The 27234-nt window shown below is 38.4% G+C and overlaps 1 protein-coding gene across 3 annotated transcripts in view; it reads right to left on the reverse strand.

Moving 5' to 3' along the window:
- The window catches only part of SRGAP1 (SLIT-ROBO Rho GTPase activating protein 1), a 276149-nt gene that overhangs the window by 85923 nt on the left and 162992 nt on the right, over positions 1 to 27234 (reverse strand). For all 3 annotated transcript variants that reach the window (XM_030866395.3, XM_060306516.2, XM_030866397.3), the window contains 3 exons: positions 26982 to 27044; positions 9123 to 9305; positions 8520 to 8648 (listed from right to left, as the gene is read on the reverse strand). In XM_030866395.3, coding sequence (XP_030722255.1) covers positions 8520 to 8648; positions 9123 to 9305; positions 26982 to 27044 — 375 coding nt within the window. The remainder of the gene's footprint in view (positions 1 to 8519; positions 8649 to 9122; positions 9306 to 26981; positions 27045 to 27234) is intronic.

Below are 27234 nucleotides of genomic sequence, written 5' to 3' on the forward strand. Positions count from 1 at the left end.
AGAGAGTATTTAAGGCAAGGGACCAAGAGAAAAAGAAACACAAAGGATCACGCCTTAGGCAACTTTCACAACATTCAAAGGTACAGCCAAGATGGAAAAGCAAGCACTGGAGCCTGAGAAAGTGCAGCCTATACGGCAGGTGGATGCAGTTTCTTTAACAAAGGCCCACAGCATCTCCATTGGAAGGAATGTTTAAAGCCATCCACTTTGGTCAACCAACTCATTTCAGTTTTTAAATACCCTTTCTTCCATGCAGGGATAAAAACACGCATACATCAGTTTACATGATAACTACACTGTCCTAACCCATCTAACATCACCTCTTTATAATCTTCCTGATAAGAGTTCAGGCCTAATGGAGACTACAATATTAAAATTCGGCAGGTTTTCGTGGATAAATTTTAATACTATTATGTAGTGGGGGAAAAGTCAAACTAATTAAGAAAAATCTGAACTCTGAATAAAATGCTTTTCAAATAAAAATATGTCCCTAGAGACAAAAGGATAGCTGATTATTTAGAAGTGATAAAAAACATGGCATGCGGTATACAATGTAACCTAACTTCAATCTTATTCTGTAGAAATGGCTAATAAAACACATGACAGAAATCTCTACCAAGAAAATTAGCTGGAACAGGGGATTTTTTATGGCAATATTCCATAATAGTAACAAAGATTTATCCTTCAAGCTTCAAAGTGACCTGCAAACGTTTACAGGGAGTAATTGGAGACTGTGAAACTGTACTGTAAGGATGACAGATACTTTATTATTATGGGGCAGGTGCTCAGGGACAAAGCACTAATAGAATCTTACTGTTGAGGATTTTGTTTCTCTGACTACCTTTTGAGGGTGGGTAGGTGTGGAACTGGACTGAAAGAGGTTATATTACCAGTTCTGCAATCTTAAAACCAGTTGGTTTAAGAATTTCAGATATACAGACTAGTGAATATGATTATAGATCAGAGATTCCTAGCATTAAGACTTGTACTCTCCCCAACTCTTTTTTCTTAGCAAATCATAATCACTTGAAAATTTCAGCATTCAATCACAAATATATTTGTTGCCTGTATGATTTTTCTTCTTGTTGTAATACATCCTAATTTTTACAGAATAATAGTTATAGTCTCTTCTGCACTTAATGTTGGGAATATTTAATGATAACAGATACAAAATCTATTATTTACAAAACTACAATCTATTTTACCCTATAATTATGCCTTTATTCTCCCAAACCAATTAAATTTCCTTTGGCCAATACTTGCAATTCATATTAATTTTTTAGAATGACATAATAAAAACCTCACTGTGAAATTAACTTTGTTCACTTCCCACCTGATTCCAAAGTAAGAGACTGTTACTCTACAAACTAAAATTTACTTAAAACTTTCTTCAGAGACAGAGGAAAAGCCATCTCAACAATCTTCTGCTTAAGTGACACTCTGGATTAACTAATACTCAGTTCATTTTATAAAGCAGAGGTTGGCCAACTATGCAGCCTGTGAACAAAATCCAACCCATGGCCTGATATGATAAATGAAGTTTGACTGCCACATAACCATATCCATTTGCTTACTTACTATGGCTACTCCTGCACTATAAGGCTCACAAAGCCTAGAATATTTACTACCTGGCCTTTTACAGAGGAAGTTTGTCAACTCCTGCTCTAAAGCATAGTGACCAATGCCACTGTGAATATACACAGTTAATAGGCCCTCTCTAATACTCCTGTACAATTCTGCTCAAACAATTAGTCTGTATGCTTTCAAGAGTTGATTGTACAGGGACTTGCCTGGTGGCTTAGTGGTTAAGGATCCGCCTGCCAATGCAGGAGACACGGGTTTGAGACCTGGTCTGGGAAGATCCCACATGCCGTGGAGCAAATAAGCCCATGCACCACAACTACTGAGCCTGCGCTGTAGAGCCCGTGAGCCACAACTACTGAGCCCACGTGCCACAACTACTGAAACCCATGTGCCTAGAGCCTCCGCAATGAGAAGCCCGCGCACTGCAACAAAGGGTAGCCCCTGCTCACCGCAACTAGAGAAAGTCCACCCATAGCAACGAAGACCCAACAACCAAAAATAAATAAAATAAATTTATATATAAAAAGAGCTGATTGTATAATATCTGTGCCATTTATATTTATTATAATTTAATTAAATATTAAATAAACTGATAAAATAATTGAGAAAGGAGCTGTTGGAAGATTTAAGAGTAAACAAAATTGTTATCAAATTAGGCACAATTGCCAACTGTGCAAGACTGTGAAAACACTGTATATATCTAAAATATTTTTTCTTGTGTGTTAAAAAAAATTTTAAAGTAGAAATCATAGATAATACACAGTGGGTGTGGTTGTACATAGGAAGACTGACTATTCAAAATTCTGTACAAAAAGATAAATAATAATTTAAAGATTAGCAAGTTCAAGTACATTGGTATACTTTAGATTAAAATATCTAAGGCATGGTTTTAATCATTTTTTATAACTCCCTGCATTTTCCGTTTCTAAATACAAAACATGCCAAACTTACAGATAGGTGCAAAATATATACAGTCGGCCCTCCATATCCACAGGTTCCACATCCATGAATATGAAGGACCGACTGACTTTAAAGGACTTAAGCATCCTTGGATTTTGAAGGATGCTCCTGGAACCAATTACCTGTGGATACGAGGGACAACTGCATACTTTTAAATAAATAAAATATTACAGGTATTTCATAAGTCCTCTAACCCCGCCAATTGCAACCCCCTCCATTCTCCCTAAAGATAACTCAGTATCTGGAGTATCCAAACTAACATTGATAGGTAAAGGTGAAGTTTATCTAAAACAGATAAAATTGGAATTATTAAATAAAAAAAAACATTAGATCACCTCCAAATCTATAGGAAAGACTTGAACTAATCTATCAAATTGTTGCAGTATTAGTTTTTAGATCTGTAGTCGTTAACAAAAGAGGATTCCATTAAATAGGGTGTCAGTGATATATATGTAAATTTATACTCTGAAGTGCCTGAAAATATTTTCTTAAATTATCATTCCTGTTTAATTTACATTATTAATTTGTACTCTAAGAAGGCATTTTGCTGACCAAAAGTAAATTATCGCCCAGATGTTGCTGAGTTCCAAATTAGTAGATTTTCAATTTAATAAAATCCAAATTCAAGAGGTTTTAGAATATCCATAGTTTGTTGCAAGGGAAAAACCTTAACTATATATGATGAAGGAATCAGAGCTATATCACCATACGCTAGTGATCAATTTCAGTAACACTATCAATGGGCCAAACATACGTTGTTACATACCTACATAAGACACAGCAATACCACCCATGGTGTATTCCATTGCAAAGTGCTTAACTTGAATCCATAAAGCCTTTATGTAGTGTTTGCTTTGTAGGAAATATAAGGGATGGAGAAATGGGCTAAATAAAAACACAACAAATTATCAGACAAATTGAGAAGCTGAGATTTTCTCAGGAACTCCTGTCTCCTCAACAACTGTCTCTTTAACAAGGGACTTGGCTGGATAAAAAAAGACTAAAGGGACACATCACACAGATCCAACATGTGATCTAAATTGGATCTAGTCTAGACATACCAGCTGAGAAACATTTTGGGGAGGGGGGTCCGCAAATGGGAATGTAGCAGTTATTAGACGAGGTAAAATTTTTCTGAAATGGAAGGATGGGAGATGAACGACTGAAAAAAGGGAGTTGAAAAGCTATATGTAAAATGTGATTTCATACTCTCTGGTCTAAAAATGTGTGTGTGGACACAGAAAAAGTCTACATTTTAACAGTGACGATCTCAGGTGGTAAGAATGTGATCATTTTATTTTCGTTTGTAGTATTTTCTAGATTTCTACAATGTAAATGTAGTGCTTCTATAATAAGACTAGTTTTAAAACAAATTCTATGGAAAATTTATATGACTTTTTTATATCAATAGATCCATTCATCATCATGTATGATAGAAAAATTTTAAGAAAGGCGACAGATACTGACTTGAGTAGAAGCCAAGAGAAACTGGAGGTTTGTATAAAAAAGGTCTCAACTTGAATTCTTTGACTATTTATAATGCTTTGATTTAATCAAGATACATTTAGTATCTTCCATGTCATTTCACATATAAAATGTTTTTGATGCTGTATTAAGTGTCTTAAGACAGCATTAAAAATGTTGTCTTAACTTTTTCTCACTAGAGGTATAATAATTATTATACCTTCTAATAATTATTAGCTCAGTATAAAAGGTATTTTGCTAAATAGGCTCACACGGGAGCATAAAGGATTCTAGGTGCCTTTGCATAATAATCCGTTTCTTTTTCATCATGAAGGGTCAAGCTTAATCGTTTTTAAGATCACCCCCGTATATGTAAGTTGGATTCCTACAAAATAAGCAGCCATTTTAGAATGTACATATTCACATTCTGATTGCCTTGAAAGTGGGTCAACGAACTTGAAGCATGCTTTTCACTAAAAGAGTACTCAATTTCTTTTGAATATGACAACATACCAATTTCATAACATTTCTTTTAAAATTCATATTTAAGTTGTATCCTTTTAGAATTGTATAACATTTCTTTTAAAATTCATATTTAAGTTGTATCATTTGAGAATTGTTTACATTTTATTTTATTTATTTATTTTTGGCTGCGTTGGGTCTTCATTGTTTTGGGTGGACTTTCTCTAGTTGCTGCCAGCGGGGGCTACTCTTTCACTGCGGTGCGCAGGCTTCTCATTGCAGTGGCTTCTCTTCCTGCAGAGCACGGGCTCTAGGCGCACGGGCTTCAGTAGTTGTGGCATGCAGGCTCAGTAGCTGTGGTTCACGGGCTCTAGAGTGCAGGCTCAGTAGTTGTGGCGCACGGGCTTAAGTTGCTCCGCGGCATGTGGGATCTTCCCGTACCAGGGCTCGAACCTGTGTCCCCTGCATTGGCAGGTGGATTCTTAACCACTGCGCCACCAGGGAAATCCAACAATTTTTAGTCCATTTCTACTTTTGGAAGCTTGCTGGCCCGCGCGGGGCTTGCCCTGGGGTGCTCTCCTGAAGAAGGAGGTCCTGGCGGTGAAGAAGTCCTCGGCGTCTTCCTCCAGGCTGCTGTAGCCGCTGCTCATGCTGCTGGTCCCGTCGCGCGCGGGCCGCCTCCCCGGGGCGCTGGCACCCAGGCAGGGGGTGCCGCGCCCGCCCGCCCCGCGAGGTTCCTGGCGCACGCGCCCCGAGCCGCTGGCGGGCTGTCCCGCTGCAGCTGCGGCCGTCGCTCAATCTACATTTTAAATTTAAGGCTGATCTTTAAAAAATTCAGCTTTCTAAAAATAAAATTGAAAATACTTGGCATATTTAACTATTTATTTATATCAGAATTATTTTGATCTGGAGGTTAAAATGTCTGAGTTTGAAACCTAACGTAACAGTTGTGTAATGTTTGGCAAGTTACCCAGCTAGCTAAGCCTCCGTCAGTTCTTTTAATCTATAAAATAGAGAAAACAGTATTTACCTCACAAGGTTATGATGATTAGATGAAATTATGCTTAGAAACCTAGATGCCTGTCACATAGTAAGAGTTCAATAAATATCCACAACCATGATGGTGACTCACATAATCCTGACATGCTCTTCTTGTCCTATATATACTAACGGTACCAAGGACGCTACTGTACATCTCCACACAGGTGCCCCACAGGTATCTCAACCTTACTACGTGTAACAGAACTATTGCTCCTCTTCAGGGTCCCTATCTCAGTAAAGTGTACATCATTAACCTAGTTATTCAAGACCTGAGCCTAGGAGTCACTTTTTTTTTTTTTTTTTTTTTTGTGGTACGCGGGCCTCTCACTGTTGTGGCCTCTCCCGTTGCGGAGCACAGGCTCCGGACGCACAGGCTCAGCGGCCATGGCTCACGGGCCCAGCCGCTCCGCGGCATGTGGGATATTCCCGCACTGGGGCACGAACCCGTGTCCCCTGCATCAGCAGGCAGACTCTCAACCACTGCGCCACCAGGGAAGCCCTAGGAGTCACTTTTATCCTTTTTTTTTTTAAACCCACCACCCCAGTTTTCTTTTAGCTTTATTTTCAATATATTTTGAATTCAACCACTTCTCACAGGTCTATTGCTACCACGCCAGTCCAAGCCAGCATCATCTCTGGCCTGGACAATTGCAAAAGACCCTAGATATAGCTCGCTTTTTTCACACTTGTCCTCCTCACCTACCTCAGTCTATTTTCCACCCCATGCCAGAGTAAGTCTTTAAAATGGAAATCACGTGATGTCACTTCCTTGCTTCAAACCCCTCACTGGCTTCACACCAAACTTAGAGCAAAAGCTAACCCCTTTTCCCTGTCCAAAGGCCCCTAAGTGATTGGGCTTCTGCCCCTCCTTCTCTCCCAGAACCTTTTCCTCGCTCGCTCCTCTCCAGCCATACTGGCCTCTGCTATTCTCGAGCATCTTGAACTTGCCAAACACACCTCCACCTCTGTACCTGGAGCCTTGCCAGTGCTTCTATATGAGGGACATCTTGCTATCCTGGAGCATCTTGAACTTGCCAAACTCACCTCCGCCTCTATACCTGGAGCCTTGCCAGTCCTTCTATATGAGGGATTCCTTCCCCATTAGCAAATATAGCTCTGCAGCTCACTTCTCTGCTCAAACGTCAGGCTTTTCTGACATGCCATCAACAGAAGCACCCCCAGAGCTCTGTTTTATTTTTCTTCATGGCACTGTTACTACTACAACAATAAGTTACTACTTACATACATATTAAATATAAATATTTAATATATAAGCATATAATATATTACATATATTACATACATATATTATATATGTGCAAATGTTTTTATGGCTTGTCTCCCCAACTAGTACATAAACTCCATGGAGGTGAGCACTCTGTTTTGTTCATTGCTGGATCCCCATTATCAAGAATAGTACTTGGTACCTTGTACGTATTAAAGAAGCACTTTTCAAGATACAGAGACTTATCTATCCTCTTGTTAAATTGGCTTGGGTTTAGTGAAGTACTCCAATCACTACTAAAATAAGCCCTAAACAAAAAAAGCAAGCGGAGCTGTTACAAGAATTAGTTCTTCTATATTCCATTCATTTTGCAGAATCCTTACAGATCTAAGTTTGAAAGCAGGGGTCATAAAATTTTTTATTTTTATTCAGGAAAACTAGCAGCAATCAAGCAGAAAAAAATCCTTTTATTTCATCAGAGTGCTAGAAGAAAAAAAAAATTTTTTTTAAAGCTTCTGTATTTAAAACAATTAAGTGATTACTTACTTGGTTGAAATACTTGTAACAAAGGAAAAGAGAAAACAGTTTTCCCTGGTTTTATTTATTACTAACTGGTTTTGTATAAAGAAATTATGATATTATATGAGATAAAATTGTTTTTACACTTAAATAAAAGGAAAAAGTCACATCAGAGTGTTAATGAACTAAAAATGAACTAAAAAATCTTTTGTAACAATTCTTAGCAATTCTTTTGTAAAAGTCCCCAACTGTGGCTCTAAAATAATCGCTAAATATCTGAGACTTAATGCACCATAAAAATAGCTGTTTTAACCTACGATATGACTAAATTATGACAGACACCATAAGCCATAGAAAATAATCTTATATTATCGGCTAACTGTTGAATTCAATCACTGCAAAGCAGTATACAAGTAAAATTCCCGCAGATAACTCTCTGAACTTCCCACTTCATCTGTGTTTTCCTTATGACACATCACTTTTTATCTTCTATTTGCAGATCTTGGCGTTTTTGGACCCAGGATTTTTGTCTGTTTTATTTATATCCTACAGTATTAGCACAATGACTGGGCTACTCAGTGGATGATTTCTGAATGAAAGAATGAGTGATGCTGAGGGTCAAAGTTGGGGAATAATGGCAGTAAACACTGCACAAATATAATAGTAGACATACACTTGGCGTGTTCTAAATGAGCCTGATTAGTGCTTTTTTTATATCATATCCTATAAAAGTAAAGAGAGTTAGATAATAAAAGTGGTTTCTGTGTATCCTATTTTGCTTCACAGTATTTATCACAACTGTCATAAAGCAATCATTTGTGTCGTCATTTGCTTAACATTTTTTTTTTCCACTTTAAATTCCACGGGGTAAGAACTGTTTATCTATGGCTTCACAGAGCCTCAGCATCTCACAATAGTAGGGGTCCAATAAATATATTTCGAATCAATGAACACAGTTAGGGCTGTGCCACTGCATCATTTGAAAATGCCTGGACCCCCTTCCTAGCTGAGTCTTCCAGATACTCACAGCTTCATAGAACTTCATAATTCGTTTTTCAGTGGTTTTAGGATGCACAGTGTTTCACATGCATCTTACAATTTATTGTGTCTTAGTATTCTGTGTAGTTTAATTGGCAGCGTTTTTTTCCTGACAATTACATAAAACAACATTGTTTTAATAAATGATGGTGTTTTAGAATCAAGGAAATGAGATTACTGCTAATTCCATCTTGGTATGGAAAGTATAAAAACTTTAAGTACTTACATCAATTAAATCTGAAAGATCATGAATATAATACTTGAAAACTGAGGCATTGGTTGCTTCAAGGGTTAGGAGATATTCATTCCGTGCCTTAATCGACTTTAGCTTGTTTTCCGAATACTTTGCTTGTCTCTGGAAATGAAGAAGATCCAGGCATTGGGGGAAATCAATAAAGTCATTTTAAAACAAGACAGGGAAACATACATGAATTTCTATTCATCTAAACAATTTATTCAACATATACAAATGACCTTCGAAGTCCTTTGAGAAAAGTACATTTCGAATCTGAATTAAATAAATGAAAATTACCCAGCGATGAGGAAAAACAACAACGTATACGGGCGCCAGGCCCATTTGCAATGAAATCTCTTTGTTAATATTCAAAGTTCTCTACATTGTGTATTGGATACTTGGCATTCACCACTAAATGAGGTCCAGCTGTTACTACATGATTTTTATGTTTCTAACACATTTTTTCATTCCCGTGGGAGGAAATGCATGTCACTTCACAGTAATTTACAATGTGTGTCTATCAGCTGTTGCATCAGCGTTACTAGGTTTGTCACCTCCAGTGAGGACAGAAAGGCTCTGCAGTCTTTTACTTACTTTTTCCTTCATTTTTTCAATTTTCTTCACAGAGCTTCGCCGCTGATGTCTCTCTTCCAGTCTGATATGAAAGACTGGGTCACTGGATCTGCCAATTTGCTTCTCTTCTTGTTTCTCAGCCTCTTTCAGCTTGCTCTCTGCGCTGATGCTCTCTGCATGATACATATGGTATGTTTTCATCACCTGTGAAAATGTGACCCACATTGTTAAAAGATGTCTGTCTGTAACTTAGAAAGTGAATGGAAACCATTATATGACATAATATGTTAAAGATATCACCTTTCAACTGGCAGAGAGCCAGATTGTTAGTAAAATAAAGTATATACTATTCCTTCTACATAAAGCAAACAGAAATATGCAAATTCACCTGCCAGGAAGAGGCACTTAGGGACAGGCTGTGATGAAAAAAATGATTTACAGAGTCTTGTGTGTGCTTTCAGTGTACTTAAAAAGTTCCCTCAAACTTAAAAGTGTTTCTCTAAAATCTCCTCTGCATTATTAATTTGAAGAATAAACCCTTATGCATGGATAAATTTTAGTCAAACCTTGGAATTATAAAAAACTCCAAATAAATATATAGCCCTTACTAAAGGGACTTTATTGCTTAAAATGTACTTGTCAAAATACAAAATGTAAATATAAGGTTCATATATAGTTGTAGTTAAAAAAAAAACTTTTTATGAGCACAAAGTAATACTTTATGTTCAATGTAGAAAACACGATACAAAAAAGAAAGTAAAATATAAAGCAAGTAGAAAATAAAAAGCATAAGATTTTGGTATACAGCTATCCAGTCTTTTTCCTATGAAAATACACACACACACACACATTCATTTTAAAATGACACATATCATTTCTCCTTTTAAAAAATCTGGATTACACTATATTTACAATTTTTAATCTCCTATGTCCTTTTCCACTTAAAAATATCAACATTTTCCTATACCACAAAATAGTCTTGTAAAACATAATTTTAAGGGCTGTATAATATTTCTTTATATGACTGTGCTATAACTTACTTAACTAATTCCCTACTGTTGAACATTTTAGAATATTTCAACTTCTTGCTTTTTTATAAATAAAGCTGTGCTGAAAACCCTTCATATATAGAGTATCTTGTTTCTTCTCCTAGAAATGATACAGGTAATTTGCATTTTGATAGATTTATGAATATACAGGAGATGAAATTTTGTAATGTATCCTTTCCATATATATTGTAAATATATAATCAATCCTCAATTAGATATTGTTTAATTTAGAAAAATTTAAAGGTGTGATGACTCCGATGCCAACTGATGTCTCAGGGTTCCTTCAGGTACCAGAACTCAGCACCCAAGTAATCAGTACCGGCACATTCTCAAAAATTATGTCAAATTCTCCTCCACATAAAATGGATTTTATTTCATCTGTAAATAACTGTTATTCAGAGTCAATTTTATAACTAAGGAATAGTTGTGTTAAAGAGATTGATGTAATGTTTTAAAGTAAGGAACTTGATTTTTCTCATTTCAAAAGATGAGTTTTAAAATAGTTTGAAGACTGGAAGCAACACTGGAATAAATATATTTATTTTGGTTGAACCAAATTGCTGTTTTTTGTAGGTTATATGAAAAAGGTAGAAAATCAGCACTTATGGTTCAACTTAATACACACTCTTAAGATGACTATTTTAAAGAGTAAAACAGAGTTAATGAAGAGCTTTACTTTTCATAAAATCTGATGATGCCTTTCCTTAAAATCATAAGCTAGCTAATTACGTCAAAGGCACTGCTGAACAAGAACAAAGTGCGGGCCAAACTACGAAGTCATGGCGGCTTTCTGTGAGCTGTGTGTAACTGCAAAGTTGTCTCTTCTTAGTAATTATCAAATCTGTCTGGGGGTGTGGTTTGGTTGGCTACTCCAGTTTGAAAGAAAAATAAGACAGCATTAGGAAGCAGCTGGGGAATGAAATGGGAGTCCCCGTGCAGCTGGGCAAACAACGAGGTCAATGAATCTACTGTACACCTGGCATTTCTAGGCTTGGCTCTGTTTATATTCCCCACCTGAAGCAAACCCACAGGCTGTCTGGGTCCTGGTTCCAGTTACATCTTTAAATGAGAGGGTGAAAAAAACCAATCTCACACACACTCACAGACACACGCACACACACACACAGACACACAGATGCTCGGCTGTCTTCTTGCTAGTTGACAGGAAGGAAGAAATGAGAACACGTGCCTCCCGTCATAGTTGGATGAAAAGGCATCCCAGACAGACCTGGGTAACTGAGAAATCTTGCTTTTAAATACATCCTGAAGAAAAGACCTGAACTCCTGACTCTTGCTTTACTAAGATGCTGAGGCCTACTGTAAGCAGGTAATTTGCACAAACTAAGCTTTAGGCACTAAGGATTCTGAGCTGGCTGCTAGCATGATGTTTCTGGTTAAGTAGGCTGGGTTAAAAGGAAAACGTTTGAGTCTGACCTAACACTAGCAAGAAGAGGGTATAAATATTTCATCACAATGTGCTTCAGCACAATAGCTGAGGATTCTCCACCCGGTTCAATAGTAATTTCCAGAAAGGTAATGTCTTTGTTCCGTTTTTCCAATTTGACTTAGGGTTTCCACTGTTCTCCAAAATGTCAACAGTTACAATGAATGAATTTTAAAAGTTGGAGAGAAAAAACTAAAAGCTTCTTGAGAACTCTAATTGCAGACAATGAATGCCAGTACAAACTGCATTATTTAAAATGTACGCTGTTGACAGAAGTTAAATGTGTTTTGTATTTAAAATAAGAGACAGTTCTCTCTTTTTCAGAGAAGTAAAAGAAAGCTTTTGAATATATACTGCAAAGAAAATAACAGCTTCTCCATCAGCTTAATGCAAACACAAGCCTTTGCATACCAAATGACATGATAGGTATATATCCATTTAAATGTACTCCAATAGCATATTTTCCTATTTGAGTTCTTTTCTACTAAAACCTCAGGCATAATTCTCCATTGAACACGCTCAATTTATCCCTGCTCTGTCTTCAACTGCAAGAAGAATATAGTCAAGTAGAAAGTGACCACATCATGGATTTCTTTGTGACACTTGACTATTGCCAGAGTATTAGCAAATCATTGATTCCAGAATAAAGGGAATATTAAGCTGGACTTTGTTCAGATCCTCTGCCCTTACCAATCTCTCTTGACCTCATGTACCTCTCACCTCATGTGAAATCCTATACAAAAACTTTGGACAGAAACTGTATATTTCTTACTGACAGACCCTATATAATGGATCTGACACTACTCTTGTACTTTAAATCAAAGTAATTAAAGTATCTATAGTAAATTTCAATATTCAGTGTCAAGAAGTCATGGTGTATCTGAAAACCATCCATGTGTTGGAGATCAGTCGATTAAGGGTATAAATTCTACTTTTTGACTTCCGGCTCAGAAGTTAGAAGACATGGTTCCAGGAATGGATCTACCAGTTACGAGGTGTGGAGAGTCATTTAACACTTCTACTCACCTTACAAGGTTGCTGCGGATACCCAATTGTACATGGTCCCTGTGTGTGGGTACAACTGTATCTTTACTGAGTACTTACTACATATGTGTGTATATATATGTATATAATCTATACCACTAATATATATATATATGTGTATATATATATATATATATGGAGATATATGTAATGTGTATCTATTTAGCTAAACAAACATTATATAATTCCTACTACATGCCAGACATTGTTCTAAGCATTTTACAAATACTGGGTTGGCCAAAAAGGTCATTTGGGTTTTCCCATAAGATGTTACGGCAAAACCCAAACGAACTTTTTGGACAGCCCAATAATAGCTTATTTAATCCTTCTAAAAATGCTTATGAGGTAGGTACCTTTATTCTCCCCGTATTACAGACGAGAAAAGTGAGGCACAGAGAGGTTAAGTAACTTGCTGAAGGTCACACAGCTGATAATCGGCAAAGCAATGGGTAGTACCCCAGCAGTCTGGCTCCAGATTCAGTGCTCTGGACTGCTATGCCGTGACCTTCAGAAGGTCTAATGCATTATACAAATGGAAGGCCTCTTTATCTGGGGGATATAGTTACTCTTGGTCATATTTAGGAATGGAGGAAAAGAAGGAATGAAAGATAATTATTTATTCATTCAACATTTGCTTGGTGTTTAGCACCTGTAAGGCACTGATGGGTATAAAAATAAAGACTTGGTTTCCATCTTCTAAGAGTTTAAGTTTTTAGAATTTAAAAAATGGGCCTTGGAGATTCTCATGGACACTGATGAAGTGAGAGGGCATTTGGGCTGAGAGGACAGTATCAGGAAACATGTAATGGGGTAGGCGACCCACACAGGTGAGGTGGGCATGAGGAGACCAAGACGATGGAGAAGGTCCAGGGTAGTGGATGATGGGGTAACGGAGCTGAAGAATAAGACTGGGCCAGATGAGGAGAGCCTTGAAACCCCAACTAAGTAGTATAGAATTTACTCTGAAGGGGGTTGGTGAATCCACAGAGGTGTGAACAGTATGGTCAAAGCAGTACCTCAGCAGTAATTCGGTGAAGATAGGCAGGATGGTTTAGGGTGTGAAGCGACCTGATTTAGCATGAAGAAGAGGGAATGGAAAGGAGGAAGGAGAATCCAGAATGACAGCTCCAGGGCCTTTTCTCTGTTCTCACTCTCTCTGACCTTTTCTTAAACTTGACACGACCCCCTCCACCACGGAGTTCAAATGCTCTCACGCTCTGCTCCCAACACCAGCCCAAGCAGCACTCTATACTACTGAGTCAATCACTTAACTCCCTCCTCAAAATTTGTACTTTCCTGCCTCCGTGGCCTTTTCCCAAGACAATCCAATCCCACTGCCTGGGATGCCCTCCCCCAGCATCCCCTGCTGTTACCATTTTGACTCACCTTCCAGGGCAAGGTCAAAGCTCACCTATTGCTAAGTGTTCCCTGGGTCCCCAGCCAGAGTGGTCTTGTTCTTCCGACCTCCAAGACCTACTTACTGATAGCACTTCAGACTCTGTGCCGTGTGTTACAGATATCTGTGTACCACTCAGTATCATGGATTGTCCTGTAAGTTCAGTGAGGCCACCAATAATATTTTAGGCAACTCCAGGTCCTTAATATTGCCTTATATACAGGAGGAGTAAAATAGGCATCTGGTGAGAAACAAATGAAGGACAGGAATCCTTTTATATTCAGCTTGCCCATTCATTTATTCATTTAACAAATACTATGTGACTAGCATTGTTCCTCTCCATCCCTGGCACCCAAAACAGTACCACCAATAAATACCTGGGACAGGACTGACGGGATGGCAAACATTTCTAAATCATTTGTGAAATACTGGGATAGTATAGCACTGGGATTTATGGCATCTCAGAAAAAAAGGGTGTTGTGGTTCGCGGGTGGGCTGGTAAAAAGCAGTATGTTAGTGACAGTATTTCCTAATTCCACACACAGCCTGCTGTTTTACTAAATCCATCAATCACAAAAAGCTCTCCTGAGAAACTACATTCTTTAGGTCTCCTTAAATACCAACAACCTAAGAGAAAGATCTCTTTTCTATAATCAATACAGGAGAGGGCTCTAACTGTAACGGAGTTTCTGCCGGTGCCAGATTAACAAAACCATCAGGGTAGGACCACCACCTTGGAAGTCCATTCCCACGAAGCTCTCAGGTTCATGGGGAAGGCAGGGCTCCCGGGCCACCCTAGGCTGAGCCCCAGGAGCTGTGCTGTAAGCTTGGCTCCTTCAGGGGCTCACACAGCCTCTGTTCCTCTGTGTAGACTATAGTCTCTGCTGAGCCAAGCTGTGTCCCTGGAGCTTAGTTTAAATAGGGGCAGTGGGCAGGAGCTACTTTTCAGACAGCATCATAACACTGCATGCTGTGATCTTTACACCAGCAACCTTGAGCTTTCCCGCCCTTTAGTATACTGAGCCAACCTTGGCGACGAATACAGAGCCAGGCAGACCTGGATTTGAGTTCTCGTGCTACGCGTATCAGCTGGGCAAGTTTCTTAACTTTCCTGAGCCCCAGTTCCTCTGAGGTGAAATTGGGATTAAGTGATGCAATGCCTGGGAAGCACAGGAACAGGGTGGGCAGTTCTCTTTCTTGACAGTTTCTAAGGTATGATGTAGAAGTGAGTACACAGGCTCCGCGGCCAGACTAACTGGCTTCATGTTCTGGCTCTAAGCAGAGAGGTGCAGGCCAGTGCCTCCCAAAGACAAAGCAGCTGGAGAACTGAGTACAGCAAAAGCAGACCTGACGGAGGCCTCTCCTGCTGTTTCATATTACAACTCGGGACAGCCAAAACCTCTTAAAAATTAATCTAATATACCAGTGATGAGTACCCAGGAGTTGATGGCATAGAAACCTACATGTTCATAAAACACACCACCTGAAGTCACACTTAGGAAGGCTTCTAGCCTCTCTGCAATGTTCATCTCATCATTAGCACCCTTTTTGATGTATGCTGACAGTTACTGGAAAATTAAGTGTAATTTACTGGAAAATTACCCAGGTTTCGGGGAGCAGTGCATAGTGATCTGCATTTACTCATCCACCAAACAGCTACTGAGTATCTGTAAGCCAGGCACTGTGCTAGGCTCTGAAGCTAGAGATGAAAGACACAGTCCCTACCCGGTAAAGACACAAAGGCAGGCCTACTCTTACTGAAGACAAATAGGAGGTGGGGAGGGAAGCACCCATGGACTTCAGGGTAGGTAGGCTGAGTGCAAGTCAGGTGGAGAAGACTCCTAGGCTTCCTTTTAATCAGCTTCTATTTAAGTCTGGGAGCTCACCTGGAGAGAAAGTTGGGGTGGGAGGGGGGATATATTTTATTTATATACAGATGTAAAGACAGGAGAATCCCACCCACAACATGAATGCTACTCAGTCAATGCCCACAATGGATCTCAGTTCCCACCCCAATGCCCCAACTCCCACTTAAGGCCTGTGAGGGACACTTATCAGTATATTTTATTCTCATTTGTGGCATCAGGGCTGGAAAAGCTGCTGATCCCCGAGGTAATGAGTGGTCAATAGGACTGTTACAATGATGAACTTTCCCACTTCCTTTCCCCAGGCTTGTATGATTCACTATAAGTCAATGAAAGCAGAATTTACAAAACTTAATTATATTTGAAAAGTAAGAACTCACTTTGAGAGGTAGTATACTGGCAGTTAAGGGCTTAGACCCACAGAACAGACTGCTTGGGCTCAAATCCTGCCTCTGCACTTGCTGTGTGATCTTCAGCAAGCAACTTAACCTTTCTGTGCCTTCATTTCTTCACTGTAAAATGGGCATAACATTCTTACTCACTGCGTGCATAGGGTAGTTGGAAGGGTTAGATGTGTCATGACATGTAAAGAGCACAGAAAAAAGAGCTTGACATGTAATAAGTGCACAGTAAATGTCAGCTATTGCTATTTGAAAAAATTACCACAAAAGATTTCCTTTTAATAATAGGTAATGATTTCTCCATGACTGGAAAGACTATCATTTCCAACAGAGGTAAAGGAAAGGAAAGAAGTGATACTTCCATTTATGTGTATGGGAAGAATTTTAGCAAAGCACTTTAGAAATGAGCAGATAGTTCAAGATGAACGATTAAGTAGCATGAGATCCCGTCTTTATAGCTAGTTTATCAAAGAAATCTTGAGGTATGTTGTGGCTCCATGAAATGAAATCAGTAAAACAGTATGAGTTTATCATCGAATTATATTTATAATCCAAACAAATGCTTTGAACAAAAGGCATTGTCTGGGACTCCGGACCCTGCTGGCTGCTAACCACCCAAATGACAGGGCAACAGAGACACAGAGAATAAACAAAACAAAGGGAAAAACAGAGAACACATACGCAAAGGGAGAAAGTAAGGCTAATGAAAGTCCCCAAAATAATTCTGTTCTGTTCAGCGTGGTGTTAAAGGTTTTGTTTCAGGAGTAATTACAAAGAGCAGCATTTCGTAGGTCTATAAAATCCAACAGACCTGGAGTTTGGTCCTAGCTTTGCTGCAAAACAGTTCTGTAACCTCAGTCTTTTTGACCCGCAGTGTAACTTTCATCTATTAGAGATGGCAACATGAGGCCTCCGGACAGGACCAAAATTAGGGAACCAATCAAATAAAACTATGAACCTCAAACACTTTGAAAACTGTGGAATGAAAGAAAAAGCACAAACTACAGGTTTGACCATAGAAAAAACTGATCATGTAACTAAAAGGCCTCTTTCCATGAGAATTTTAATACATCCCCTGAAATTGAGAATATCTGATGATGCTCAGAGGAAATAACATAGGATGGCATCTAGCAGTCTATATGAAAAGAGCATCCGGACTGTCATTCATGTTTTGTTTTCTGTTGGAGATTTACTTTTTTCTTCTCCATCTTCAACAAGAACCTACAAGAGCCTGTGATAGTGGAAGGAGCTTTCAGGTCCTAAATATCCAAGAGTGTGAACCCTCAGTCTGCCAGGCCTTGACTGTGACCTTGTGGCAAGGCTCTGTCTAACCCTGCTGGCCCAGAGCATTCTCACCTATAAAGGACGTGGCACTTGGAATACATATTAAAGTGCCATATAAACTGGCACTTGGAATACATATTAACCAGGGCCATAGTGAACGCAGTGGCAGCAGAAGTGGTGAAGGGAGAGTTTCAAGCAGTTGGCAACGTTGAGGGGGAAAATACATGTATAATGAAAGGCCAACAAATTTACTAGAATTTCAAAGTCACCGGCATTAATTCTTTTCAGGGAAATGTTTCACATGTCTTCAACATTACACGTGTGTATTAGACATTTAAGTTATATGGTTTAGTATATGAAATATTTAAGCTGAGGACACCAGACACTTAGAATTTTAAAATCATAAAAGACCTGAAACCCTTGGAATTGTAGCATCAACTAAAATGGAAAGAATGATATGGAATCCTTTCCTTTTAATGGAAAATGGTTTAGAACTTGACACAAACACCTGTTTCTCAAATTCAATACCTCTCACTCCACTTATTAAAAAGAAGAGAAAAAAAAAGAAGAAAGGTGAGAGGCCTTTGTTAATCTATGCAAGAAAGATTTCTGAGCTTTCTAATTGCTTTTGACCAGATGTCTAACCATTTTTTGCTGCTTATGTCGTTTAGAATCTCATTTGGTACTCTCCTGAAATCTTTCAACTTCTGATTTTTTTTCCTTTCTCTCTAGATATGGCTCCAGAGGGAAATTCTATGAATATGCCTGTGTTCGTCCTAATTGGATGCCTTGGCTCACACTGCTATTGCCTCAAAAACCCTCCCCAACTTCTCTCCGTCTGTCCTACTCGTAAAATCCTGTCCATTTTCAGACCCTTTCCTCTCTGAATTTTTCTTAATCCTCAGGGTGGACCTCTCTCTTTGAAACTCCAAAGCCCTCTAGCTGAACCTTTCTGTTGGTACATAATGGTCTGCCTTAAGTTATAATCACCATTAAAAAGGGAGTACTGGGTCTTCCTGGGTGGCGCAGTGGTTAAGAATCCGCCTGCCAATGCAGGGGACACGGGTTCAACCCCTGATCCGGGAAGATCCCACATGCCGCGGAGCAACTAAGCCCGTGTGCCAAAACTACTGAGCCTGCGAGCCACAACTACTGAGCCCTCGTGCCACAACTACAGAAGCCCGTGCGCCTAGAGCCTGTGCTCCGAAACAAGAGAAGCCACCGCAATGAGAAGCATGCCCGCGGCAACGAAGAGTAGCCGCCAGTTGAAGCAACTAGAGAAAGACCGTGCGCAGCAACGAAGACCCAACACAGACAAAATTAAATTAATAAAATAAATAAATCTATTAAAAAATAGGGAGTACAGTGTGCGAGCTGAGCCTTTTGACTCTGCTTGGTCTGAGACTTCCTAGCTGTGTGACCTTGGGCAAAGTACTTAACCTTTCTGTGCCTCATCTACCCTGTAGGGCCATTGGAAGAATTTAAAGAGCTAATTATATAAATTGCTTAGAATAGTACCAGATATAGGTTAGCTGTTGCTATTTAGTCCTTGTTTAGCTTTTATTTGCCAGACTTCTGGTACTGTCTTGCCTAAAGCTCCCATCACAGTAGCACATACATAGTAGGGCCCTATTTACTAATTTGAATTAAAATAAAAACCTGGGTTACAGTTCCAACCTGGGACTTTAGTTAATCACTTAATCTGAGTCTCTGTGATGGTCTCCCTAAATGAAGAGGTTAAGTTGATCATTTCTAAAGGCCCATTCAGTGCTAAAATTCTATCAGATAATCAAGTGAGTTAAGATATGTTGAAATGGATCACCCGGCTCAACAGATTTAGATCTTCATTCCCTTCACATGATTTTTACTGGTCAACATTTCTAGTCCATTTTGAGACAATAAATCTAAGGAAAATGCCCATGATTTATTCTATGTATATGTATTATATATTTGGTTTTGATGAATAATGATAAACAAAGCTAAGTACCTTAATTACCCAATACAAATGAAACATTCTGATTGTCTGTTATTAAAGCATTCTAATCATTTAAAAGTCATACTACTATATTTCAGAATGTAATAGTTTGGATAAAATACTCGGAGAAGGATTCTTGATATGAAACATGCTTTAGAAATGTTTTGTTTTTACTAAACTATACTTTCTAACACTTTTTTGTTCTTTCATTTCTAAGCCAAATACTTGTTTTCGGTTCATATTGTTCACTTCTTTTAAAAGACAGTTTTATTTGTAGTTCATAAGCACCAACCATAACTAATTCTCAAATCTCAGAGAGAAAAGAAAAATTCCAAGCAGGAGTTAGCGAGCATTTCACCTCATTAATTAGCAGGGTACCCTAAAAGACATCTACATATAAAGTTCTTATCAAACGGATGTCCTGGCGGGGGTAGGGATAAATTAGGAGTTTGGGATTAACATATACACATTACTCTATATAAAATAGACAACCAACAGGGACCTACTGTATAGCACAGGGAACTATACTCAAAATCTTGTAATAACGTATAATGGAAGAGAATGTAAAAAAAAGAATATATATACTATATAAACAACTGAATGGCTTTTCTGTACACCTGAAAATAACACAACACTGTAAATCAACTATATTTCAATAACTTTTTTAAAAAAAATTAAAGAAAAAAACAACAGCTGTCTTTAGAGAGTCTTCCAATGGAAATTTTATTAATCTCAATCGTTTTGGCAGGAAGAGGAATCCAGGTTAAACTATCGAACCTGGTCTCTAAAGTCAGTCTGCGTCAAGGCCAAGATTAGAATTCAGAAGTTGGCAGGGAGTCACGTGATCCCAATACCTCTCTTCCTTTCCATCTAAGTGTCTAGTAATAAAGCCAGGGCAAGGATATATGGAAACACTTTGTCAGCCCAAGATCTCTAAATAGACTGCTTTTTAAAAGTTTTCCAGGTGGCATCACGGAGAATGTGGTATTCCAGAGAGGTTTTCATTTGGGGGAGCCTTTTACATATCCTTATGCCTTATTTTTCTTTGTTCAGTGTTTTTTTCCGAGACCCAGACCTCTTTGTAGTCCCTCTCAAAGCAATGAATTTGCATTTTCACTACAGAAATATATATTTCAAATACTTCAAATGCCCTTGAGCTAAAATAAATACTTAACCAGAACAAAACAAAAAAACCCCAAAACCTCTTGGAGGCACAGAGAAAAATCTTCTGATAGGATGTGGCAAGTATCTTGGGCTTTTTCAGAATGACCTTTCAACCTTGCCTGGGGCATGTTTCTTCTTATAGAAGAATGCATTAGCTCCTGGTTTGTGGGAGGCTCACAAAGCCAGCCAAGGAAGCTTTCCTCAGCAGTCCTCAGAGGTGGAGTTTTCTAAGAAGGGCTTGAAATAATAAACAGTGTCTTCCCTCCCATCTCCTCTAAAAATAATTAGCTTTTTATTTTAACATTTTAAACTGGTTCAAAGATATGTAAAGGCCAGCGTGGATACCTGTGTGCATTCAGAAACCCTGTTTTCCAAATAACTCCTGTACACGAGGCTCAAAAGACTTGGGTTTGTACTGGGACGGCTTCTGTTCTCTGTTTGCATTTGTTAGGCAAATTAGAGCTAGAGCTCAGAAGGCAGAAAACAAAGGTGCATGGAATAGCCAGTAATGGATACTTAGCACTAATCACCATGTGAGAACACACAGCTAAACAGGTAGTGTTGACACATAGAACACTACAGCTATATGAAAAGCTATGTTTTAAAGAGGCTGCCCCCCAAATGAACATATCCTAATGTTAAAGCTGAGTGTGCAAACCCAAAGCCGTTTGGGTTTGCCCATTTTGTAACCCACATCAACAATGTGGAAAGCTCAATCAAGTTTTTACAAGTGGCAATCAGAGCGTGCAGTAGAAAAGTTTCAACTCTGAGGTTTACCTCTTAGATCAGGCTCCACCCTTCTTCTCCCCACCTGTCCTGCACATCCTTCCCGAAGGCGGCTGTGCAGTGGGGAACTGATGGGCCTTGGGGATGGAACTGGGCTGAGATTTTGGAGCATTCATTTACTATCTGTGTGACCCTGAGCTATTTATCTGGAGCCCCGGCTCCCATTAGTAACCTTGGGATTAGGAATACCTGCCTCATAGGACTGCTGTGAGAAATGAATGGGATCCTGCATGTGCCTCACGGTAAGGGTTGGATAAATCTTCATTTTCTCAGTTCTTTCCTCTTAATTTAATGGAGTTTGAAGATGGATTATCTCTTGACTCTGGCTAGCCATGTGTGTCACTGATGTATGGAGAGAGTAATCATCAATTACACATAATTAACAATCAATTTCACGTGGATTTACCATGACATCTGTGTTAATCTCCGTTAGAATTTGCTTACTGAGGATGGTAAGCGCCTTGTTTTTCAAAACACTGAGTATAATGCTGTAAAACCTAGGCAAAGTAAAGAAATATTAATATAGGACAAATAATTGTTTTCCCCCTAAAATACAGCATAACCTTTTGAGATTTTGGTCTGAGGGGACAGGCTTAACACTTCAAACCACTGTTTTATGATGAGCCCTTTCCCAGACTGATGAAGGCCAATTTTGGTTTGAATGTTCCTTTTAACTTTTTGTGTCACCATTTTTCCATTTTTGCCTTTTCACTTCTCCACTAACCCAGTCACAGCCCTGTTCACATTTACTATTGATTTGGTTTTCTTACAGGAAGTTACCATCCTTTTTCTTTTTGTACAAAACGAATATATACTGATTATAAGGAAAAACCATGTATATATATATAAACCATCTGAAATTACTATTAATATCATCCCTGATCTCCACCTTTACGCTGAGAGGCAGACAAGGAGCTGTTGCCATCCCCACTTCACCGATGATGAGGAAGATGACAATGACAATGGGGATGACACTAACTATCTCCATTTATTAAGCATTTACTATGTGCCGGGCACTGTTCTGATTGCTTAATCTGTATTAACTTAGCTTTATTTTTTCTCTTAGCACTTACACCTGCCATACTATATATTTATTTGTTTATTGTCTGTTTCTCCTCCCTAGAATATAAATGCCCTGAGAGGAAGTAACAGGGTCTGTTTTTATTCACATCTATTATACATCCCCAGTACATCTACAAGTAGCTGGCATGGTAGGAGGCATTCAAAAACTGTGGAATAAATAAACTAGTTTTCCTAACAACATGGGTGAGCCTTATCCAATACACTGAGGGCCTGAATAGAATAAAGAGCTGAGTAAGAGAGCATTTGCTCTCTCTGCCTGTCTTCGAGGTGAGACATGGTCTTCTCCTGCTTTGGACTTGAACTCGGGCTGGAACTTACACCATCAGCTCTCCTGGTTCTCAGGCCTTTGGAAGGACTGGAACTACCTTCTAGCTCTCCAGCTTGCTGCCTGCTGATTTGGGGACTTCTCAGCCTCCACACTGCACGAATCAACTCCTTATAATCAATTTCTCTCCCATATTGATCTATCTATCTGTCTATCTATCTATCTAATCTCCTATTGGTTCTGTTTCTCCCAGACTAATACAGATGCCCAGATTGGCTAAGTGAACTGAGATTCAAATTCAAGTTCAATGAGTCCAGTCAATTCTGTTTCCTTAAAGCACAGCAGTCTCCCTGCTTTCTTAACCCTACTTTAGTTCTCTTTCACATGTTAAACTGAAAAGGAAGTTAATTAGTGGATTAGACTTAGAAAGGGAATTTGAAGATCTCGGTTCACTCTTACTTTTTAGCCAATGAGTCCCATCTGTTAGATCTTTTTTAAAAATTTTTAACTTCTTAGTTTTTTCTGTTGTTGGTTTTGTATTTTTTCATTTTATTTCTTTTTCCTTTTTGTTAGATCATTTAAATGAACATTTCTAAGAAGTGCAGGTTGCCAGTGAGACACATGTTCAATTTTTCACCTATGTTTTTGTTAAAGCAACATTAATGCCATTGATTTAAAAAAAATACAAAGGAGCAAGTGATAAATGGCTTAGGTGCTTTGTGTTGTTAGGGTGGCATTAACATTTAGAGATCTTTGTTAGAGAATGGTTTCCCAAAACTATGGCAACAGAGATAAAATGACAGACCCACAGAGGCTCTGGAGCCAGCCCTGGACTTGAGATCCCACTCTACTACTTATTGTGCAACCTAGGCAAGCCTCTCTGAGCCTTAGTTTCCTCATCTGTGAAATGGGGATAATGATAGTATCTGCCTCATAGAGACACTGTGAGGATTACATAAAATAATGCGTGTGCTTAGCACAATAACTAGCCGTATATAATAAGCATTTAATAAATGTTAGCTACTTTGAAAGGCATGTCTAGTTACCTAAAAAATATCTCCCTTTCTCTCTCAAATTAACAAAATCCTCAATTTTTAACTGGCTGTCAATGAGTTGGCCAACTAAAAGACTGTAACTCCCAGACTTCCTTGAAGCCTGTGAAACTGTGTTTCTAAGTTCTGGCCAATGAGATGTATATGAAAGTACTATATGGAACCTTCATTAAGTCTTCGTAAGAGACAGAGGACCTGCCCTTCTTTCCTTTCTCCATTCCGTTTCAGGAAAGCAGATGTAATGGCTAGAGCTCCAGCAACTATCTTGAACTCTAAGAACAAAGATACAATTATGTTTCTCTGAACAGTGTATTAGGGGGAGCCTGATTCTTTGATGGCTTTATGTAACCTCCATACCAGTCCTGTGCTGCCAACCTCTGAACTCCTTTTATGTGTGAGAGAGGTTAAACTTCTATCTTGTTTATGCCATTATTCTGAGTACCTCTGTTACTCAAGGCCCAAGTAATCCTAACTGCTGTGGCTGGCCCATGTGGTAGGTTCAAAACCACTCTGAGGCCCTGTTTCTGTAAATAAAGGCAAGGTTGAGGCAAAAATATAGAAAAGGAGATGCATGTCTTCAAAGCCTTTCCTCTCCTTCCAGACGGCACTCAGATGCCACCATCCTCTCTCTCCTGCTCAGAGGTCCAGGCCTTCATGCCCCATGGATACAACCCATTCTCAAAGAATCTGATGAAACTCAGTTCATTTTAAGGTAGAAATGATCATAAGGCATCTCTTTCTATTTGTCCTGGGCATTTGTATTTTATTTAAGACAAAGCCTTCTGATAGAATGCTTGGAATAATCAATAGACCTGTGAGAGAACTATTTTGGGGCAGGGAAGCCCACGCATAAGGCTACTGCCCACCACTAAGGTTGGACTGTAATTTAATAATAAGCATTCCTCTGGTTTAAAGAAGTTAATGTACTTCTCAAAAAGGAGCTCACCTTCAACTCCCAAGGAGTATCAAGGGTTGTGAGAAAGGGAGGAGTGAATATTTGTTTGAAAAGGCAATTAAATTGCATCCTCAATTCACTCAGGCTACATATTTTACACCTTACTTCAACAATCATTATTACGTCATCAGTTGTAAAAAAATTCTACGCATGATGCAACCCAGAAGGTAATTTATTCGTGACCAGTCAGTGGATGAATAAAGAACCTAAACCGCATTCCCCCAAACCTTGGTCCCCTGTTCAAACACTCCTCACTTTTTCTTCCTTTCTGAATGTAAACTGAATATATATAATGGACAGATTTCATTTGAACATGACAGAATTTATGTATCTGAATTTAAATTGCAAGAGAGACCATCTTTCAGAGTAAAAAGTGTGTGTGTGTCTGTGTGTATGATAAGATGGTCTTTCCCCACAGAACATGACGTCTGACCTCAAATGTGCATGCTCTCTGGTTTGGTTAAAGTAAAATTATCTCCCAAGAGCTCAAAGTGATCTACAGACTACCTAATTAAAACCTCACTGCCTGTCTCCTCTATGCCTTGATTCCTCAACTGATTCAGAGATTAAATGACTGACAGGGTTATTTAAACTCTGGTGACCTTTTCTAGAATCTGGCTCCTTCAGGCTTTCAGACTGATACTGATGAGAGGTTTGAGGAGTTATCAACTTACTTGATTCAACTATAGCGTCTCCTAGATATCTAATTCCACTTGATAGGCTGAATCCAGGAGAAATTTCTCTATACACAGCTCTCACTGAGATAAAATTTTCATGACATTCTACCAAATTTTCTTGTATTCAACAGTCAAGTTTATCTTCTCCAGTGTTGCTCTGACTAGTATTACTAGTTCCAGACCATAAACAACAGGCTCTTGTTTATGATGCCATGACAACCAGCAGATTTATTGTTTAAAGTATTAGAGACTGATTTATATTTCTAGGTAAAACAATGCCCAAGCGAAGGGAACCAGAAGGAAGGTGCCAGGAAGCCCTCATCTTAAAATAGTTCAATGGAAGAAGACAGAGTTTCTTCTGTGGAAGTCTCAGAGGCACAATGCTGATTTAACTTTTAAATGCTACATCCAGGATTTCTAGAAATGGTTGATACCTTAGGTTATCAGAAATTAATAAATCACACCAAGCGTGGGCTAATAAATGGCCTTTTATATGGATATGACCTTATAACATGAGGCTTTTGCACATAAAGTTAAAGGTTTCTGAAGGAGGAACAAGCAATTAGAAACTGTCAAGTTAATTCAAAAGCACAGGTGTAGCAAACATGCTGCATAAAAACACAAATTTATCACACATGTAGAATAAAACTGGAAAGAGGATTTTATAAGAATATCACTCATTTTATAAAGTTTAAAACTACAGGTTCTTTTAATTAGCAAGTATCAGTGGAGCATTAAAAGCAATTTAATTCACAAAACTGTACTTTACACACTTGCTTTTTAGGAACAAATGAATTTGTAAATCAAGAAACCTATTTTAATAAGTTTCAGGTTTAATTTGCCTGTAAAGAAAAATTCAAATAATCTTGTGTAATGAAAATGCAAACATCTATAGTTAGAACAAATTAACATTACTCAATTCTCATTATGTTGCTCTCTTATAAAATAAAAACTCATCCAATTCCTCCAAAAGGAATTTGTATTTAATAATATGATCATTAATTATAAAACAAAATATACATAGGCATATGACTAATCACTGATTTTGTTTTTTTAATAGTTCATCATTTAATTTCTTCTGATTATATGCATTAACCTGAAAAAACTTAAATTCAGAAAAGCAAACTATTGCCAAGAAGGAAAAATAGATACCCTTCCCCCTCAATATTCTGGAACTGAATATATGAATAGATCACATATAATCCAACCACATAAAAACATTCTTTTTGGGACAACTATAGTCCAGTTTCTTAAAGTGTTCTGACTGCATATACATATTTACTTGAAACAGTCTCGTGCCATCTATTCACTCGGTTCCACATTTCTACCAGACAAGCAACCATCAACACTCTAGCTTGGAATGAGTTCTAGTAAGAGAAGTGTTTCTGCAAACCAGAATTCTACACCAGATTTTTCCAAAAGAAAGATTACAGTGCTTACCGTATAGAGCTCGTTAAGAACCTTCATTAAGTCCTCATGAAGTTGGAATGCAATCTCTTTGCTCTGCAATGAGAAAAAATTAACAATATTAAAAACTGTAACAGAAACTTGTTTCTAGATGACTTACATCTTAAGAAGTCCACTGGCTAAAAATAGAAGAATGTGTATAGCACAATGGAAGGCCAGCACGACCCTGATACAATAAACATCTTTGATCAAATGGCCCTTTCTAAATACCAGATGTGTGCACCAA

This window comes from Globicephala melas, chromosome 10 (assembly GCF_963455315.2).
Source record: "Globicephala melas chromosome 10, mGloMel1.2, whole genome shotgun sequence".
NCBI classification, from domain to species: domain Eukaryota; kingdom Metazoa; phylum Chordata; class Mammalia; order Artiodactyla; family Delphinidae; genus Globicephala; species Globicephala melas.